The following is a 22,139-nucleotide window of genomic DNA, read 5'->3' as shown; positions in this document are numbered from 1 at the left end:
AAGATAGACAGAGAGAGAGAAAGAGAGAGCGAGAGACAGAGAGAGAGAGAGAGAGAGAAAGAAAGAGAAAGAGGAAAAGAGAAATATTTTTCTTTCGTTTTTTGTTATTTTAATTTTCCATTTGGAATAAAATTACGAAAGTACTTTTTTGTCTGTCGTCCATAGATACGATGAAAAAGAGCGTGGATTTTAATTAGAATAATTGAATTTTCTTTCTTGTTAAAGATTTTTTTACTTTTAATTATTTTTTCTTCTTTGTTTGTTTGTTTATTATTATTAATTTTTTCGCATTTTTATATTTATATATATATATACTGCGAGGTTTTACTTTTTCTTTTTTCGTTTGACTTAAATTATTTTCAAAGAAATCAATTGACATTAATATCCGACCGTTGGAAAGATATTTTTTTTTTTGTTCCTTTTTCTTTTTTCTCCATTTTCATTTCATCCTCATCTCATTTTCTTCGAGGATATTAAAATTTCTAGTTTTTGCCGTGTGTGTTTTTTTTTATTTTTATTTATTTTTTATTTTTTTTTTTTTAAGAAAAATTTCTAACCATTCGTTTCATTGTACGAAGATTAGATTTATTAAATGAATTATATATTAGAAATAATATTGGGATCAATCTGTAGAAAATCAACGTCATCTTTTTCCTCACCCCCCCTCCACCTCCGTCCCTCCTCTCGCTCTCTCTCTCTCCCTTCTTTTCTCTCTCTCCAATTTTTGTCACCCTTGGGAACCTTTTGCTTAGACATACATATACTTATATACAAATACATTAAACTGTTCTCCTGTGCGTTGGTATCGTAAAGCTCAAATATCTTTTCTTATTTTTCTCTCTTCTCTCCATCGTTTCTTCCTTTTTTATATATTTTATTATTTCTTTTTTTTCTTCTTATTTTTATTACTTGTTCACATAATAACGTTCATCTCGTAAATTGGAACGAAACGGAATTGATTCGTTCGTTTCGAGAGGAGAGGGCGAACGAACATCTCTCGACGAGCTTCTGGATTTTTCTTCTTTCTTCATTCTCCTTTATTTTTATTTGACTTTGTTCGCGATAGGAAGTATTCAACGAAAAAAAACGAGAAAGAAAGAAAAAAAAAGAAAATGAGAATAAATAAATGAATAAATAAATAAATAAATAAATAAATAAATATATATATTTATGTGTGTATCAGCGCAAATAAATCGAGAAAATAGGTCCTCCCAATAGCTGCGATGCTATTTATAAATATTATTTAATAATATTATTTAATAATATTATCGATATAATAACGTCGAGTCAGCTGCTCTCGCTAAGCATGTTAGGTACAACGGTGGTTATGGTCACTCTCGGCAATATCCATGGGGTCGTCATCGAAACCCCATATAAAAAGGGTGGCACGAATTCGCCCGGGGCTTTCTGTTACACATCATCCTCTATACTCCTCAGAGGGATCTGTTGTTTCTGAGCGACCGCATTCAGCACGTACACCAGTTGGTCCAATTTTTTATCCATCACCGACAGCTGCAATCAGAACACGGGCTTGAGATTAGTACACAATGTTTAGATGCCTTTCTAGTTATTATTATTATTATAGGTTTGCACGATAATTATCGTAGAGAGAACAAAACAAAAAAAAAAAATAAAAAAGAAATATAAAAATGAGTGCACGATGTTTCGTTATTAAAATGAAAATTCCATTGGGAATTTTTTCCAACTTGGATTCAATAGTATTATCGTTGGATATATATATATAAAACATTATACCGCGATTATGTAATATTTTGATGGTAATAACACGTAAAAGATGTGCGTTCGTCGACGTATAATTAAATATTTATTCGTCATTTTAACTTGTAATGATAATGTCAGGGGATTATTGCAGACGTTGAAAAAAGTAAAGGATATAAAAATAAAAATCGTTATAGGAATTATTCACAAGTTCGTTTAATATTTAACGATTAAATATATATATATATGTCTCTCTGTATGAAGTATAAATTATTAAGGGTTCATTTTAAAATAGATATATCCCAAAAGCATTAGTTCGTTCTGGATAAAAGTGAATAATTAATAAAGCAAAGATAAGTATTATATATATGAAAGAATAAGAAAGTAAGAAGAAGTGTTTTATACGCGTCGAACATTGTCCTTGCTCGATTAAAAGTTCTCTCACAAAGGACGAAAGAACGAACGAGTGACTTTTCGGAAAGGGATCGACAATGAAATGGAGGAAGAGGGGGTGGAGGATGGGGGATTGGAAGGGTGGAAAGGATTGGCGTGGTAATTAACGGAAAGCTTCTACCACCGTGTAACTTTCGTCATGGCAGGGGAGAACATTAACGAGAACCTTCAGGAATTCTACTGGGAAATGTGTGGAATCAAGATGGATGGACGTACATCACATCCCTCTCACCTCTCCCCCCTCCTATTTCTCTCTTACTATTTTTTATTTTTTAATACACCAATTCATGAATGAGTGCACATCACTTGTAATCGTATAGAATTAAAAAAAACAGGTAATTTGTTAAGGATTGGCAAATGAAATGTTGTGTTTAATGATTAGTTTTTTTTAGAAATAAATAAATCGATAATTTATAAATATATATATAAATATGAGATTAGTGTGTGTGTGTGTGTTTTAAATTCACCTGCTGTTCGACTCGATAAAGGCGTGCGCCGATCGTCATGGGTTTCACGTTGCCAGCCCGGTCGATTCCTGCCAGGTAGCTGCCAGGCTTACCCAGGGTCTGATCCAATCTCCTTTGTAACTCCTGTGAACAATGGTAGACAGCTTTGAATGCTCGATCTCTCTCTCTCTCTCTCTCTCACACACTCAATATCATTCTTCCTTACTCTCCCTCCCTTTCATTCCTTTTTTTTTCTTTCCTCTATAAAACAAAAAGAATCTTTTTCCATTACTATTTTTATTAGTTTTCAAACCATCGTGGTATTGAGAGTAACATATTAATGTTTTCTTTAGCATAATAAGTGGAACGTTAATTGATGTAATTTTAACACATTTTTACATACATTTTGGTAATTCATTTTAAACGAAATCGAATATTATATTGATAATTCAAATTATATATAATATTATAGTAATATTATAGTTATATATAATATTATAGTAATATTATAGTTATATATAATATTATAGTAATATTATAGTTATATATAATATTATAGTTATATTATAGTTATATTATAGTTATATATAATATTATAGTAATATTATAGTTATATATAATATTACAGTTGTTGGTGTTTGCTTGAAGAGTGGAGAGGAGGAGGGGAGGTTTGTTTCTAATTAAAATTTGGAATTAGAAATTGTGTTCTTTTTTTTTGTTTTCTCTTTCCATTCTATCTCGAATATTTTCTTTTTTACGTCAAATCTTTTTCTTTGTACAGAATCGAAAAGAAATAGGATAAAAACAATCGATTTCTGGTGGAAAGCAAATTTGATTTATCTTTGGAAACGACAACGAGCATCCTGGGTTACAAACCAGCTAGCCATTTTATTTCTAACGCTTGTCTTCTATACCGTGGCACACGATTGAAAATCGAACACGTCGGGAAGCTAGCTAGCTAGCTAGATTCACGTCTCGACGCCATCGTGTTCGATTTATCGTATCCGAAGGTTAGAAGGAATCGAAACGAATCGAACCCTGAACAAATTTGATGTGTCTCGAATTGAAGTTAAATGTACGAAGAATAATGGTCCTCTTATCGATCATGTTCTTGTTCTGATTTCTTTCTTTCAACTGGAAAGTCGTGTTACATCATTTTATACTTACACGGGGTGTGTTCCATATGAAATTGCACCCTAGATCATCAGATTTTCATATTTTATACTCAAATACATTAAATACCTTGCTATGATGACAAATTTTATTCTATCAAATGCGTAGTTTTTTGTTTTTCTTTTTTTTTTCGGACTACAAATATTTTTCATTCAGAAGCGTGATTTCTATGAATTCATTAAATAAATATAATTAAAAGTTTATTAATATATATCGAAGTTCACAAAATTGATAATTTAAATTATTCAAATATTCGCACGTGTTTTAAATCAAAAGTTCAAAAAAATTGAAATTGTAAATATTATATTTATATTTATATTGTAAATAATTTATTTATATAATTATATTTATATATATTTATTTTTTTTTTATTTTATATATAATATTGAATATTTTTCTTTTTTAAATATCTTATATATATTATAATTTTGGTAAAATAATTGGACGTGCAATTTCATATGGTAAATAGATTCGATCTGAAAAATTATGTTGAAAATTAAATAGGAAAGATTAATTGTGGTATTATTTTTTTTTTAAACGTGTCTATCTCGATTACATGGAAATAATGCAATGTATTAGTAGTAGTGAAAGTTTCAATTCAAGTTCACAAAATTGATAATTTAAATTGTTCAAATATTCGCACGTGTTTTAGATCAAAAGTTCAAAAAATTGAAATTGTAAATAATTATATTTATAATTTAAAAATAATTGAATATTTTTCTGTTTTAAATATCTTATATATATTTAATTTTGATAAAATAATTGGACGTGCAATTTCATATGGTAAATAGATTCGATCTGAAAAATTATGTTGAAAATTAAATAGGAAAGATTAATTGTGGTATTATTTTTTTTAAACGTGTCTATCTCTATTACATGGAAATAATGCAATGTATTAGTAGTAGTGAAAGCTCTTCCTGTAATACCGTCATGTATAACTGGGATTTACTGGTAGCCCAATACTCAATGTAACTTGGTATAGAGCTTAAGGATATTATCGATTTTCTTGATACACACTAAAGCCTCCTCATTCTCGCTTGCGACGTCTATCGAAACTTCCTCTTCTTCTTCTTCTTCTTCTTCTTTTCTTTCTTCCTTCCGTATTCTCTTCGAGAAGGAAAAGGTCATGCTGTTCGATAAGAGCAGCCTCAGTGATTGACGCTGCTTTATCTTTCGGTACAAGCGATACTTCATTCTCATTTTTATGCATAGAGACATTAATCAGGTAAGAATGAAACTCAGAGAAAGAAAGAAAGAGAGAGAGAGATGGAATACATCATCCCTGTGATTTATTAGAAAATCAACAACAAAAATGGAATAACAAAATTGCTTTGAAAATGACGCAGTTTTACTTTCATTCGAAATTGCGATATTACGAAAATATTGGATTTACTGTTGAAATAGATATTGTATTCGTTAATCCTTAGAAATCTTTTCGTCAATTTTGCGAAAACGATAAACAAAAAACAAAAAGTAACGCGGAATAAGGGTTAATGTTTTTTCCCCGAGATAAGAATTAATTAACGTTTAATCAGATTATACGATTCGGTATGCATAATAATTGTATTTTAAATTAAACCAAAACACACACACAGACACACAACATACACAAATATACGTATAAAATAATATCAATGTTATCATGAAAAGTTTTATATTAACAAATTACATTTTGAAAAATGTTATAAAACACGTAGTTTTCCTGTTTCGTATTCGTCTTATTACGAAGTATCCTCTTTAAAACGTTTCACTTGAGTTTAGTTTTTTAAGAAAAAAAAAAAAAACAGAAAGAAAACAAAAACCACGATGAAGAGCTTCAGGCTGCGTCTCTGATAAATAGCGAGGGTTAAAAAAAAAAAGGAAGAGAAGAAGAAGAAGAAGAAGAAAAAAAAAATTATTAAAGATCTCACCTTGATTCGCACCATCATGTTGAGATGACCTTGGCTGTATTGCTCGATGACGTCTCTCACATCGTAAGGCTTTCGTGCTTGTTGAAATTTTCGTCGTGCCACGAAATACTTGATCTTTCTGATCGCCCTTATGGCATTTCTGTGCGCCTCGGTGAGCCTGAAATTCAATCGTTCGAAAGATGGGAAGATCGATTTCGATTTAGATCAATTCGTAACGATCCGTGCATGCTACTACCATGATAGAAGAGATGATTTATTGCGTGCGTGTGTAAGTGTGGGTTTGAGTCTATGAGTATGTGTGTATGTGTGTGTGTGTGTGTATGCCACGAAAAACCGTTTTCCTTTCTAAAAAGATGTGCCTCGAATCGATAAGAAAAAAGAAAAAAAAAATATTACAAATAAACAAAAAGAATTTCGCAAAACGTACCTCACCACCACCACCACCCTTCCACCTCCCACCTCCCACTTCCCCCTCCTCCAACATGATAAATCACTTCACTCGCGAATTCTTCTCGAATTGAATGAAAAAACTTCGACTTACATTGCAACGTGATAAATGTTCCAAACGAAAATCGAGATAATCGTAACAAAATGTTGAAAGTCAGAATAAATATAAGTTTTTTTTGTTCATTTCAAATGGAATAAGTCTGTCTCTTTAAAGCGTTGAAACGTGTGCGTAAATATTCGAGAAGGTTCAAGAAATGTCGGGATGGGTAGATCAATGTTTTATCTATGAATTAGATTAGTCTTTTTTGTCCCTTGTAACCCCCTCGTAAGTTGTAAAATTCAATGACTACTAAAAATGTCTGAAATATTTTGTGTACGCGTGTATTTGTTTTATGCAACCACCCACCTCAATCTAAATTCGAAATAAAAATTAATAAATTATCCTTTAATTGAATATTTTGTCATTTTTTTTAATAATGAGTTACATTTTCCGTATAAAAATGATGTTCGTTGTTGTAGAATATTATTTTAGTGATTTGGGAAAAGAAAAATATGAAAAAATATTGTACGTTAAACGCGTGAAGATTTTTTTTCACGTACACTTAGACGATTGCTTACGTGTTTTAACTCCTTTACTTTACTTTACTCTCTGTAAACTAGAACGACAGAGACGTACTATCACTTGAACACCCTCTTCTCGAGGTGTTGGTATTTATTCATCGAAGAATATTCTCGAGAAGAGTGGCTTTTCTTCGGTTGTTTATATTTCGAGAACGCTTAGACGTTCTACCCCCTTTAAAGTAAAAGTGGAGAAAATATAAAGAATAGGGGTAGAAAAAAAGGAGATAAAAAAAAGAAAAAAGAAAGATAGAAAGAAAGAGAGAGAGAGAGATAGGTTTTAAAAAGAAAAAGAAAGAACGCGTAACGCACGATAAACTAAGTTTTAAATAAAATATTCAATCAAGGAAGTTTTATCGCACGGGATGACGTTTGAAAACGATTTGGATAACACCTTTTAAAGTGAAGAGAAAAAAAAGAAAGAAAGAATAAAAGAAAGAAAGAATAATTTCGTAGTTAAATAAAATATTGAATCAACGAAGTAAGTTTTATCGCAGTGGAAGACGTTTGAAGAGAATTTTGATGTCACATTTCAAATTTAAAGTCAAAATAAAAGAGAAAAGAAAGAAAAGAATGAAAGAAAGAAAGAAAAAGTAACAATAATATTGTTTTAGTTTAAATTTGATCTTAGATCGCGTTTGAATATATTTCTTCTCGATGAAAAAAAAAAAGTAAGAATAAATGGATAAAATAAACTAAAAATAAGAAAAGAAAGAAAGAAAGAAAGAGAATAAATTCTAAGTTAATTCGCGTAATCTAATTGTACTTATTCTTGAATTGGAAAACGTAGCAGTGGGATTGAGCGTTCACATTTAAACTTCCATTTAGTTTAGACTGGTATTGAAAAAAGGAAGAAAAAGTTGAATCGATCCAACAGCAGCCACCACTACTATTACTATCATCGTCAGAACAGTAACAGTAACAGTAACAGTAATAACAGTAAAAGTAGTAGCAACTAGTAGTAGCAAAGTAACTGAGATATACAATCATTCTTTTTCATGGTAGGTCTACTCGGTGAAATATTTAAGCGAGTGGAATTTATCTTCGTGGAGAGTCGGTTACCAAAGAAAAAAAGAAAAAAAATAAAGAAATAAAGAGAGAAAGAAAGAAAAAGAAGAAGAAGAAGAGGATGAGTAATAGTAGTGGTCCAGCTGATGCTGTTGAAACTACTGTTATACTGCAACTATTGCAATTTCTGTTGTTGTTGCTCTTACTGTTGCTGTTTTTGTTTCTGTTTCTATTGGTCTTGCGTGGAATCTCTGTAAAACACGACGAGCTTTACACTTTCTATACATTGAAGAGAATGTAGGCCGGGTACTGTAAAGTAATGGAGCGGTGAAAAAAGCACTTATGCGTTTGGTGCGAATGACTAGAAAGAAGAGAAAGAGAAAGAATCAGAAAGAGATAGAAAATAGAAAAAGAAAGAAAAAAAGAAAGAGAGAGAGAGAGAAGAAGTGGTAGCTTTTGTACGAACTAGCACGAGGTAAAGTTTTCTTACTTTTCTTTTATCGTTTTATTGATAATTGTAAATGTGTGGTGTGTACATATATAAATGCAAATATATAAGTATGTTTGTCTCTCTCTTTCTTTCTCTTACATTAGTCTGCTCTGTTTTAACAGTTGTAATTTATTATATATGATTCTAAAAACGCGGATTGAAGAATAAATAAAACGTGAAATGTCATAGCCAAATTTAAACACGGTAAGCAATCGATTAATCGTATCGTCGACCCAGGAACTACCAGACGTTTCTATCCACCCGATCTGATATCACCGATCTTGAAAATAAAATCTAGGTAGCCAGAGGAATTGACAACTTTAGTGAAATAGAAAGAGTAAGAGAGAGCGAGAAGGGCGGTGGGAAGGGGGGGGAGGGGGATGCTAGCCAGCAATGTGACATATTATTCACGAGTAGCCACATATTTTCAGCTTGGATATTCTTGACTATCAAGGACGATAGCAGACGGATACAGGACGGTCCTCGTTTATAATCGTTGATCGATTAAGTTCAAAGCTTCATTATCGGACTAACCCCTATCGTTTTATTTTTTTCAAATTATTTGGAGATTCAGGAAGTTAAGCATCTCTCTCTCTCTTTTTCTCTGGCATTTAATCCGATTTATTCTTTAATCTCTCTTTAAATTTGGTTTAGAAAACAAATTTGTTCATTTTATTCGAATTCTAGGCCAATCGTAATCTAATAACTAGATCAATTTACGTAATAATTTATTTTTTATTTTTAATTTTTAAAATTAGATAAGTAAAATCATTAAAAATAGTAATAGGGGAGGGGGGTTGTCGTTAATTTAATTTAATGATTTTTAATTTAATGATTTTTTTAGAAAATAAATTTGTTCATTTTTTAATTGAATTCTAGGCCCAATCGTAATTTAATAACTAGATCAATTTACGTAAATACATTTTTTTTAATTCTTAAATTAGATAAGTAAAATCATTAAAAATAGTAATAAGGGAGGGGGGTTGTCGTTAATTTAATTTAATGATTTTTAATTTAATGATTTTTAATTTAATGATTTTTTTAGAAAACAAAATTTGTTCATTTTTTTTATTCGAATTCTAGGCCAATCGTAATTTACTAACTAGATCAATTTACGTAATAATTTATTTTTTTTTAATTCTTAAAATTAGATAAGTAAAATCATTAAAATCTAATAGGGGAGGGGGCTTGTCGTTAATTAATATAATGATTTTTAATTTAATGATTTTTTTAGAAACACAATTTGTTCATTTTTTATTCGAAATCTAGGCCAATCGTAATCTAATAACTAGATCAATTTACGTAATAATTTATTTTATTTTTAATTCTTAAAATTAGATAAATAAAATCATTAAAAATAGTAATAGGGGAGGGGGGTTGTCGTTAATTTAATTTAATGATTTTTAATTTAATGATTTTTTTAGAAAACAAATTTGTTCATTTTTTTAATTGAATTCTAGGCCAATCGTAATTTAATAACTAGATCAATTTACGTAATAATTTATTTTTTTTTAATTCTTAAAATTAGATAAGTAAAATCATTAAAAATAGTAATAGGGGTGTTGTTAATTTAATTTAATGATTTTTATTTAGAAGAAAATTATATTTCGATCATAGGATAATATTTCAAGAAATATTGAGTAATCGAAGGAAGAAAAAAAATTTTTCAATGCAACTAACTTGGCCTAATTAACGAATTAGTGAACGTGTTTGGAAAAAAACAGAAGCACAAAAATTTTAACCATCCTATCGTACTCGTTCGTTTATATGAGATTTATTTTGTTGATTTTTGTTTTTTTTTTTTAGTAGTTTTTAGAATAAAAAGAAGAATTGTTTAAATACTTACGTTGTGACCCTTTGTGGTTCCTCGATGTCAATGTCAATTTCATCGCTGGTAGCCTCAGTCACCGAACTTGTCTGGGAAGTAAAAAGGCTCCCCCTGCCAATCGGAAACACGCTACTCACACTAACAAACTCGAAACTAGTTCTCCTCGATATTCGAAGTCGTTCTAGAGAAAGTGTTCTTTGCATGGCTGACACATCTGTCATGACAAGTTTCTCGAATCGTTCATGTGAATATATTATGCATATATATATAAATTTGATATCAAGATTTTACTGTTGGTTTTCTCCTTTAACCAGAGAAATGGAGAAATTTTAGTTAAGAGATCAAATTTTACAAATTCATTCAAACGAATTAAAGCTAAAGTAAACTTTCTCTAGAAAATTTATTAGAATAAAATAAAAGATATTGTAAGAAAAATAAAGAAATGAAAATTACTCGCTACGTGACACGAATAAAATATATTTAACATTTAATGAAGTGTTATTTTCCTACGAATAAAATTCAATAAAAAAAAGTTTCGAATAGGTGTAAACGAATTTACGAAAGGTGGTAGTCGTCGATTTAACTCGTCGAATGTATTCGAATTGGTACGCGTTCATCAATTACAGGTAACAGATACAATCGGATATATCCAATAAATTGATATTTTGTGATTTAATAAAAAAAAAGGGGAAGGAAATTAATATCACATTTTTTGTTTTTTTAATAAAAAATAAAAAAAGGACACCGACCAAAGTGTCGAGAACAATCACCGTGTAATAATTTTAACGATAAAAAATGATAATAATAATTTGGATAGGGATTGTGGAAAAAGATAAATTCGTATCATTAGGAAATCCGATATAAAAGTTTTATAAATTAACATTCATTTATTTTGTTCCTTCCACGCACGACGCAATCTCGGCGACCCCTCATATTCGATCTTTCACTTTATTTGATTATATTTTTTGTTCAACCCCTCGATCGTCATCACCCTTGGGAAGAAATATTTTTAAAGTGACGTATGAGAAAAATAAAAATCAAAATAAACAACGAGTAAAATAAAACAAATGGATTCAACGTTGACGAAAGTATCGGGTTTATTTCGTAATTCCTAAGTTTGTTATTATTATTATTGTGTGGGTTTGTTATCTGTTCTTATCGTAATAAAGGTTCTCCTAATTTGTGGTAAATCGAAGTAAATATTTAAACATTTTGTGTATGATAAATGAGGTAGGTTCGCAGCCTCCGTAAACTAAACTACTCGTTGGGATAACGAGGATGGTTATTCTGGGGAACAATTTATGAGTTAGTTCGTAGGTAACGAACTAAACAGGTCAGTTTGATGTTGCTGATAGAGCCTAAGGGACAAAGCTTTTATCACCCGTTCTGGATACTGGCTACTGGTCTCACCAATTATGCTATTGAATACACATAGTGCATAGATACAGAACACATATGTGTTGATAAATACGGTTATAGGTTATGCAACGTTCCTAGGTCAATTTCAATTTACATCAGCAACGTTTAATGTTTGTCGTTGATTTCGATTTTAAAATTCATTGTAATTTTTTATTTTCTTTTTTTTTATTATAAATGATATGATTAGTACGACATTAACAAATGTTAAGAAGGTAGGACACTTTATGGAAATTTTATGGACGTTTTATTCTGATTTTTTTCTCTATGATTTTCTTTTAATGATATTAATTTTATTTTTACAATTTCGATATTCCAAAGATAGTTATTTTAATTTCAACATGAAAAACCCTGTCTTACGTACATATGTACATAGGTAATATTTATATATGTAGATAACGTGAAATAAAATTCGTTGATACGTTAGATGTTAACGTTAATTTCGATTTAAGGATGATTTGTTTTTAAGGATGACTGTACTGTATCATCCTTAAATTCACGGTACAGTCACAAACAAAAGTTATTTTACAATTTTCACTTAAATTGAGATTTTTATGTTAATATTATTAAAATGATCACTAAATTTCATTCTTTTAGAAACTTTATATCAAAATTTCAATTATAAAAAAAAAAATAGTTGGTTTAAATCATCTATTTCAACAGATATTAAGAGATATGGATTTGATGAAAATGTCATTAACTTTTGTTTCCGATTGTACCGACAAATCATCCTTAAAAAATAATTAATTGTAATTTTTTTCTTTTTTATTATAAATGATACGATTAGTCGATACGAAAGATTATCGTCGAGAGAATAATTAAAAAATGTTAAGAAGGTAGAAAACTTTATGGAAATGTAACCTACGTTTTATTCTGATTTTTCTCTTTATGATTCTCTTTTAATGATATTAATTTTATTTTTACATACGTACGTACGTACATACGTAATATTTATATATGTAACGTCGAATAAAATTCGTTGATACTCGGTGAAAAATAAAAAATAAAAAATAAAATGTTAATTTAACAGTAACCCCCTCCTCACTTTGAAATTTAAATTAAATTGTGAACAAAAGAAAAAACTCGTATATATATAGAAAATAAAATAATATAAACGAGAAAGTTTATAAATTTTTAATTTGATGATCAGTAAATTTGCGAGACGAAGAATAAGAGGAAAATGTTCTCATGAAAACGTAGAAACGTAGAAAAGGGGAAACAATTCGTTTGATATTACGTATCTCATATTCTTAAAATCCTTTGAAGTCTCTTCTTCTTCTGTCACCGAGGCTCGAGGGTTGAAGACAAAAAATAAACGAAAAAGAGAGAAAGAGAGAAGGAGTAAAAGAGAAGAAACAAAAAATAAAAAGAAAAATGAGAGACTAAATAGACGTGGAAGACACGAACTAGGATAAACTGTTACCACAAACGTAGCACTAGCAAGTAAATACGTTCGAGAGGGTTTCATCTATTTTTTTCTGCGTATATCAAACACCCCTCTCTCCCCCTCTCCCTCTCTCTCTCTCTCTCTCTTCATTTTTCTCTCAACAACCGCTACATTTACTATCCTCGTTTTACATTTATTTTAAATTGAAAACCTCAAAAGAACGAACGAACGAACGTGTTTAAATTCGCACGGTTAATTAATCGCTCAAAGGAATTTTCATTTTGGGACTAAATACAGGTCGAACGTACGAAATAAATTAGAAAGAAAAAGAAGAAGAAGAAGGGAAAAAAAAAATGAGAAAAAAATTATGTTATTTTCAGCCGATTCGGTGACACCATAAAATTATGGGTCTTTGCACGGAATGACCCGTATATTTGGTCGTTAGTAACGAAAGGGTTAATCCTAATTGCTCTTCGATCAATAATACCAATGAAATTCACTTTGAAATTCGATAAAATAATGAATAAGTGTAATCTTCTTTTTTAACGGGTGGGTGGGGTGGGGGGAGAAGGAGGAGGAACGGGGATAGATATGAAATATAGTTGGGATCAAAATATAATCTATTCGATCATTTACTTTTAGGGCCAATAATCCAATCCGGAACTAAATCCCACGTTTGATCAAACATAAATAACGAACGTTTTAATAATAATAATCATCCACCCTTAAACGAGAATATTATTACTAACGATAAATAACGTAAATCCTGACGATTATTTTAACGCCAGAGACGAAAGTATTATAAATGTTTTCGAACTATTATAATAAACGCGGGATGATTTAATATTTTTTTTCTTAATTAAAAATATGAAATATTAGAGAAAAGGGAGAATCGTTTATCGTCAAAGTGTTTTCGTTTTAATTAAAAAAAAAAAGAAAAAAAAATCGAATGAAAGTAAGAGGGAGGGGGAAAAGAACAAAAAAAAAGTAGAATAAAAGTAAGATTTTAATCGACGACCCGATATTTTATAAAGACGAGTATTAACAAAAAAATATATATATAAAAAAAAAAGATTTTCCTAGCGTGTGATTTTGAAAATAAAAAAAAACTATAATGATCAAAAAAAGCATGGAACTCACCGATTTTAATCGACGACCCGATATTTTATAAAGACGAGTATCGAAAAAAAAAATATATATATAAAAAAAAAAAAGATTTTTTTAGCGTGTGATTTTGAAAATAAAAAAAAACAAAAACAAACGCAATGATCAAAAATAGCATGGAACTCACCGATTGTCACGTCTGGCACGATTGGGAGTACCAGCTTTAGGTTCCTCCATGTAAAATACGACATCTCCTTCATTTTCAAGACGTTGATTGTCGTTTTGCGATGCAGCAGCACCACCCCCACTTGCCGATATGCTACCGGATATCGTAACCGGTGGTAAAGATTGGTGCTGCTGTTGTTGTTGTTGTTGTTGTTGTTGAACGTCCATCCGGTTACGTGATTTCCGTCTCTTCAACACGCTCGCCTTCTTTGCCACCTGGATCATCAGAGACTGAACCCCCGGTGCCCTCCCATTACAACACACGTCGAACACAACATGCACTATCCCTACAAGTGAGCACCGGCTCTCTCTCTCTCTCTCTTTCTTTTTTTGTTTACTTTTTCATCTCTTTATTTGCCTCTCCCAGTTTCTCTGTTATTAGCTCCAGGACACCAGAGAACAGGTGGAGGAGGAGGAGGAGAAATTTGAAGATGTATTCTTTACCCTCCTCTCTTTTTTCATGTTTTATTTGTTTGTGTATGTGTATTTGTGTGTGTGTGTGCATGTGTATTTGTGTGTGTGTGCATGTGTATTGTGTGTGTGTGTGTGTGTACAGTTGATGTCTCTCATTTTTTTTCTCTATGTTACGTCCATTTTTTTTCGTGTCCGGCCCCTCCCCCCTCCCCCACCACCATAACCCACCGAGAAAACTAATAAATCTGCGTTGTGGGTTTTTCTCCCCCTTGAGAGAATTATACGCTCGGTCAAAATTATTTCTTTTCTTTTCTCTTTTCTTTCTTTTCTTTTCTTTCATTTTTTTCTTAAATTATTTTTATACTTTATTCGACTTCGTAACTTTAAATTACTTCGTAACTGTAAATTTGTAATAATTCGTCGTATCGAAATTATTTTCTCTTTGGAAATGTATTAAAAGGTGGTACGAAAGTTTTGTTTTAATTTTATTCGATCGAATTTAAAATGACATATTCGTAATTGAATGAAAAATTGTCTTCGATATTAGTCCGGGGGAATTGATTTAGTCGACGGGGGAAAAATAATTTGACATGTTGGGAAAACTATTATAGTTGGGGGGTAAAGTTGAACTAATCGTATACGTACGCGTCAGAGTTTACTTTATCCGTACATTTCTCGTATTTTCTAACACAAAACTCCTTCATTTATTGCCACGACGTGAAACACGTGGAATTAAAAAAAAAAAAGTGAGAATAAAGAGAGAAGCAACTCTTTCCGCTTACGAAAAGAAAGAAAGAAAGAATGAAAAAAAAAGAAATGAAGAAAAGTAAAAATGAAATACTCGTAGAAAAATTTCATGTAACGCGACGAGCGTATAATCCCTGAAGCTTTCGGATGTGCTTGAGAAATACACGTGGAAGAAGAAGCCAATTACGCTTGGAAAGCTGATGCAAAGGATAAAAAATTGCGTAGAAACGTAGAACACATATATGCATATTCATGCATTTATGTATTTGTATTTTAATATATATATATATATGTGTGTATATATAATAAAATACGACATGCAACACATAAAATGTATCCTCGGTGCAAGTAACGTGCAAAACAATTAAAGAAAAATATTCTACAACTGTTTTTGGCCATATATACATAAGCTTCCACATTTTTTTGATACACATGACCACCTTCAGGGATGAACAACAAATATTTATTTTCAATCCTCTGTTTTCGTTTTATCGAATATTTTTTTTTTTTAATCGGAATATAGATCAATAAAAAAAACCACAGTTTGTCATATTTGTTAATCTATCCTATCAACTTTTTTTTATTATATATATATATATATATAGAATATTGTAGTATTGATTAAAGTGTTTTTGAATGATTTGTACTATGTGTATGTGTGTGAATTGGTTATTAAAAAAACTAGACTAATACTAAGTATTAAAAAATAATTACTAGTAAAGAAATATTATTTCAATTATGTATAGAGTGTACCAGATTTATCTCACAATATTTTATCAGTATATTCTATAAATAAAAAATGTTACATAAATCCATGTAGATAAAACTATCAATGATATACAAAATTTAATGAATTAATTAATAATCAAAATACCAGTGTGTGTGTAACTAATTCGAATATAAAATAATCGAAAATTCCGACATTGCCCATGTAACATAATCCAATCACGTTACACGAATTATTATGCAAATTAGATAAAAGTAGATAAAATATTATTTTTAATATATATTATTTTATATATATATATTTTTTTATTATATTTATTTAATATATATTATTTTATATATATTTTTTTTTATTATATTTATTTAATATATATTATTTTATATATATATTTTTTTTTATTATATTTATTTAATATATATTATTTTTTATATTTTCGAATTTTATATTTTTCTATTTCTTATATTTAATAATAATTTAATAATTTATATATATATATTTTTCTATTTTTTATATTGTTCTATTTTCTAATAGGATAGAAAAAGTAATCAAATTTGTATCGTTCATCCCTGGAAATTCTTGCTATTAGATTATTCTATTTTTTTTTTGTTTAAACGTATAAAAAGAAGCACAACATCTATTGGTGATACAACGAAAAACAATCTCAATATTAAAGTTACAAACAATAAAGCTTTTTCATTGAAAGGTGCACGAATAATTATGAGAGCGTATATAGGTATAGGTTGAGTGTATGTAGAACCGCGATAAAGGATGCAAAAATTTTTTGTTCGATCGATTATTACCCTCCACCCCTTCGAAACCCTCTAATCCCCTCGCGTGCACAACCCACCCACCCACCACTTCGCATCTTTTTCCTAACGATAAATTTTGCACGAGAGAATTCTCGTTTCCACGATCGAACATTCGGTTGGTCGGTCGCGGTAGTTCATCGTAAATTAAACCACGCACGAATTAATCGGGATTTTTGCCTCTTTGCATATCTTTTTAATCTTTTTTATCTTTTTTATTACTTCCTATTTTTATTTTTTTTTTATTTTTTAGTATTTTTCTTTTTTAATTTATAAAAAGCACCGAATCATTTTTTTTTAATTGAAACGAAATTTTCTTTCGCGTATATTGCGACCGGCAAAATGTGTGTCTCGTCTTTTTTTTTTTCGTTGTTGTATTTTTCAGAACCACACGGTTCTTTTTATCGTAGCGAACTTTAATTGTTAAATCTTGTTAAACGCATGCTTGTAAAATATTAAGTGTTTTTTTTCTTTTGTTTTTCTTTTCTTTTTCTATTTCAATTCAATTGGCACGATTCGTACATTTAATCGAATAATTTGATATATTTCGTTAAAACGCGTATATTAACAAAGAAAAAGAAGAAAAAAAACACCGTGAATTCGTATTGTTGATTATGTTTATGAAAACTAATGTGATTTATAAATTGCAGATAGGAAGAAAAAATTCTAGCGTGTTTGTAAAAAAGTGATTATACGAGTCACAAAAGTATTTATATCCACTCTTTAATTGTTTAACAATTATGACTGAAGTATTAAAATTATTAAAATTCATTTTACAATTTGTTTGATAAAAATATGCATTTTCAAAATTACTAGCACCAATTGACAGTGGGTATATACTTTTGTGAATCATTATAATGTATATAACATGTGTGGATAGAAAATATAGAAAAATAAATGTACGCATTTAAATATAATTATAATAATAATAATAATAAAAATTATAATAATAATAAAAATTAATAATAATAATAATAATAATAATAATAATAATAATAATAATAATAATAATTATAAAATAGAAGGAAAAATAAACATGCAAAAGATTAATAAATATGAAATAAATCTAAACCATTTACATACCATCTTCTTTACACAAATCAACTGAAATATATATCAGGTAAACCATTTAATAATTGTCGATTGTTATTGCAAATACTGAGTATTCATATATGTTTAATAATTATTTTTTTTTTTATTTGTTTTCTAATAATCGAACGAAGTATCGAACGTGAACGTTTTTATTTATTTTTTTCTTTCTTTTTTTTTTTTTTTTTTTTTTTTTTGTTTAAATTTAAAATTTTGGCAGCAGATGCAAGGAAAAAAGAAAGACCAAAATTGTTAATGATAATAATTTATGATTTCTCTTGTATTAATTACACTTGAATAATTTATGTTAATATCATTTATACGTAGTACTATATATATGTATTCGTAATTTATCGGAAAATGTGCCAGTTAATTGGACGTCATTTGATGGTTATAATGTTCATGGATAGATCTGTCGATGTTCTGTCGGATTTGTTCTAACATTTGCACTCTCTCTCTCTCTCTCTCTCTGTTTCTCATTGTTCATAATATTATTATTATTATACGCATATAATATATACACATATATGCGTTTTGTCGTATATTATTTACAAATTATTTTATTTCTCTTTCTTCATTACGAGTTCAATCTAAAGTTAATTGGAATAAAAATTAAATTGAAAAATGAGCTTTAAAATAAATAAAAAAAAAAAAAAAATAAATAAAAAAGGGGTCATCGTTCTCTATCGATTATTATTACATCGATGCAAATAAATGCAATTTTTAATTGCAACGATAAATTTCATATCTTTCGAATGAAATACACGACGCACGTTTCCGTTCGTAATTTAAATTGGAAATTTATTAGATTATTGACTTTTGTTTTTGTTTCTTTCTTTCTTTCTTTCAAGCAACGATTATTTGTTAATGATAAAATAAAATGTTCGAAATTATTCAACGTAATAAACTCTCGTAATATCGATTCGCATCGAATTGAAAATGAGATGATTTTTTAATAAAGTTTTAAAAAAAAAGGTACAGAAATGAATATATATATATATATAAAAATTGACAAAACAATTTCTCGACAGCATGATTGAAGTATATTCGGTTACATTTAATCGATTATATCTCAAATACTTCAGCATTCCAAAACAATAGGCTCTTCCAACTATGCGTTTAAAAAAAGGGAAAAATGAAATAATCCCAAACCAATATAAAACAGAAATATCACCAAAAAAAAAAAGAAACGAAAAGCAATAACAGGGTTCGCATATTTGAAAATTGCAAAAACCGGCGGACTACGTGAACGAATTCAATCGAATTCGATTGTAATTAATTATGCACGAAAAATGAATGCCCCAAACGAGAAGCGCGTAATCTTTGTCAAAATAAAATAAAATAAAATAAATTAAATTAAATCAATTGAATGAAAGAAAAGAAAAAAAGAAACCCAAGATAAGTGAAATGAACAAATATTTCAAATATATACAAAGCAGCTTTCTTGATAAAAAAAAAGCACGTCTTAAAACTGCGTTGATAAAACATTGACATAATTATTGAAATAAATATTTGATAAAAAATTTATCAAATTTAAAAATTATAAATTATAAATTAAAAATTGTTAATTTATAATTTATAATATTTTATAATAATTTATAATAATTTAATTTATAAAATTATATATAATTTTTAAAATAATTAATTAATTTCAAAATTATATAAAATTTTTAAATAATTAATTAATTTCAAAATTATATAAAATTTTTAAAATAATTAATTAATTTCAAAATTATATAAAATTTTTAAAATAATTAATTAATTTTAAAATTATATATAATTTGAATTATAAATAAAATTATTATAAATTATTATTATTAACTAGCAACACAATTAAAAATTCTCGATATACTATAATAATATCTACGATTAAAACAATGATCAATTACGAAAAAAAAAAAAAAAAAGAAAAAAATAAGAACAAACCCAGTATATATGTATATTTATATACTTTGTTGTGAAAACGGCACATCGAATAAGACATTAAAAAATAAAAAAAAAATAAAAACATACAGCAGAATATATATATATATATATATATTAACATTCTCTGCTCGCATCCATCCACTGCCAAATTATTATCGAACCAATCGAATCCAATATCGAATATCGAATCGGATCGTAGAAGGAATTGCTAAAAAGGCTCGAAAAAAAAAAATTAAATTTGCTTTGCACGAAAACGAGATACTTTTTTTCGAATGTTTTCTTTTTATTTAAAAAAATAAATAAAAAATAAAAAGGAGGACGTTGTTTTTATCGATCAAATTTAACCGAGGGATACGATCGAGTAGAAAAAAAAACAAAAATCGTGCTCGTTCGAATTAATTAACGTTAAACGTACACCTTGGATCAGTCAAATAACCGGTTTTCTTTTTCTTTTTGTTTTTTTTTATTTGTCGTTTAAATTTAAAATTAACAAACCGTATTTTTTTATATTTCAAATTCTTTTTTATTTTTTTTTTTTTTTTCTTCATTTTATTTATACCTAAAAAAAGTTACGACCGCGATACGATTGGTCGGCAATAATTAAGGGATTAAAAATCGAATGATTCGATGTATACAAAATTGTTCATCCATTTTGAAATTTAAACAATAATATTTTACACGAAATCCGATTCCCCCCCCATTATTATTTTTTTTTGATTTGATTATATTTTTTCCACGATCCGATCGATGTGATGATTAAAAAAAAAAAAAAAGAATAGAAAAAAAAGGGATAGAAAAATAATAAAAAATAAAAATGAAATAACGTGTCGAGAATTAAATCGCGAATTACGATGGATCGATTCGATCGGACACAACGTTCAAGAACATCGTTTAAGCATCTAAGAACATCAACAGTCAACAGCTAGTATATATATAATAATAATAATAATAATAATAATAATAAGAGCTCTACTGGCACTTCCTTCGTAAAGGAACAACGAAATAATTGTTAATAACAAATTCTCCCTTACCTTTCCCAATGGCGTAGACGGTTGTCCTGCTGGTGCTGGATCCTTTATATAAATGTTCCAAGTAGCTACACTGTTTATTGCTTTATCAGCTGCATAACACCTCCAAAGACACTGTATTAACATTGCAGCTGCTGGTATTTGTCGATTGAAATGTTTTTGCCGTTGTTTTTGTTGAACTTTTAACGCGAAACCGGAACCGAGTATACCCTGAACAAAATTAATAAATTATTATTTTAATAATTATTTTCAAAGAAAAAAAAACAAAATAATTAGAAGAATTGTAGAAGTATTCGTTTTATTGTTTTTTTATCTTTTTTTTTTGAAGTTGAATTTTTTTTTTTGAATTTTGGGTAGAAAGAATTGTAGAAGTATTCGTTTTATATATTTTTTTTATCTTTTTTTTGAATTTTGGGTAGAAAGAATTGTAGAAGTATTCGTTTTATATTTTTTTTATCTTTTTTTTTTTTGAAGTTGAAATTTTTTTTTTTGAATTTTGGATAGAAAGAATTATAAAAGTATTCGTTTTATATTTTTTTGTATCTTTTTTTTTGAAGTTGAATTTTTTTTTTGAATTTTGGATAGAAAGAATTGTAAAAGTATTCGTTTTATATATTTTTTTTATCTTTTCTTTTGAATTTTGGGTAGAAAGAATTGTAGAAGTATTCGTTTTATATTTTTTTTATCTTTTTTTTTTGAAGTTGAAATTTTTTTTTTGAATTTTGGGTAGAAAGAATTGTAGAAGTATTCGTTTTATTTTTTTTTTGAAGTTGAAATTTTCTTTTTGAATTTTGGGTAGATTAATTTTCTTTCTATGAGTGTAGATGTTTTTTTGGTTTTTTTTGTTTTGCTTTTTTTCTTTTTTTTTGTTCGTTAACTCACGGCTGGAAGTGCGAAGAAGGATATGGCGAATACGCTGAAACACGATGCCACGATTTTTCCCATCCACGTCTGTGGTACGGTGTCACCATAACCGATCGTTGTCACTGTGATCTAAAAAAAAAAGAAGAAAAAGAAAACGAAAGAAAGAAAGAAAGAAAGTAATAAATTGCGACAAAAATATCCCATTTAACAAATTTGCCATTTTACAAACAACGATATTTCCATTCGCATTTTTTGATTTATTATCCCATGTATAAATAATATATATTATATAAAAACGCGTCTCTCTCTCCCTA

At 28.6% G+C, this 22,139-nt stretch overlaps 1 protein-coding gene across 1 annotated transcript; it reads right to left on the bottom strand.

Moving 5' to 3' along the window:
* Positions 1-912: 912 nt before the first annotated feature.
* Positions 913-22,074, bottom strand: LOC122513224 (potassium voltage-gated channel subfamily KQT member 1). Its single transcript, XM_043629487.1, has 9 exons — positions 22,051-22,074; positions 21,844-21,954; positions 20,965-21,171; positions 18,002-18,022; positions 14,187-14,455; positions 10,111-10,203; positions 5,702-5,858; positions 2,640-2,762; positions 913-1,512 (listed from the first exon to the last, which is right to left on the bottom strand). The coding sequence occupies exons 1-9, from the start codon at positions 22,072-22,074 to the stop codon at positions 1,411-1,413; spliced, it is 1,107 nt and encodes a 368-aa protein (XP_043485422.1). The 3' UTR covers positions 913-1,410.
* Positions 22,075-22,139: the final 65 nt, after the last annotated feature.

The sequence above is a fragment of the Polistes fuscatus genome, unplaced genomic scaffold (assembly GCF_010416935.1).
Source record: "Polistes fuscatus isolate 324 unplaced genomic scaffold, CU_Pfus_HIC Scaffold12, whole genome shotgun sequence".
Taxonomy (NCBI): Eukaryota; Metazoa; Arthropoda; class Insecta; order Hymenoptera; family Vespidae; genus Polistes; species Polistes fuscatus.
Note: the sequence above shows the minus strand (reverse complement) of the source record. Positions and strands in the feature narration are given on the sequence as shown.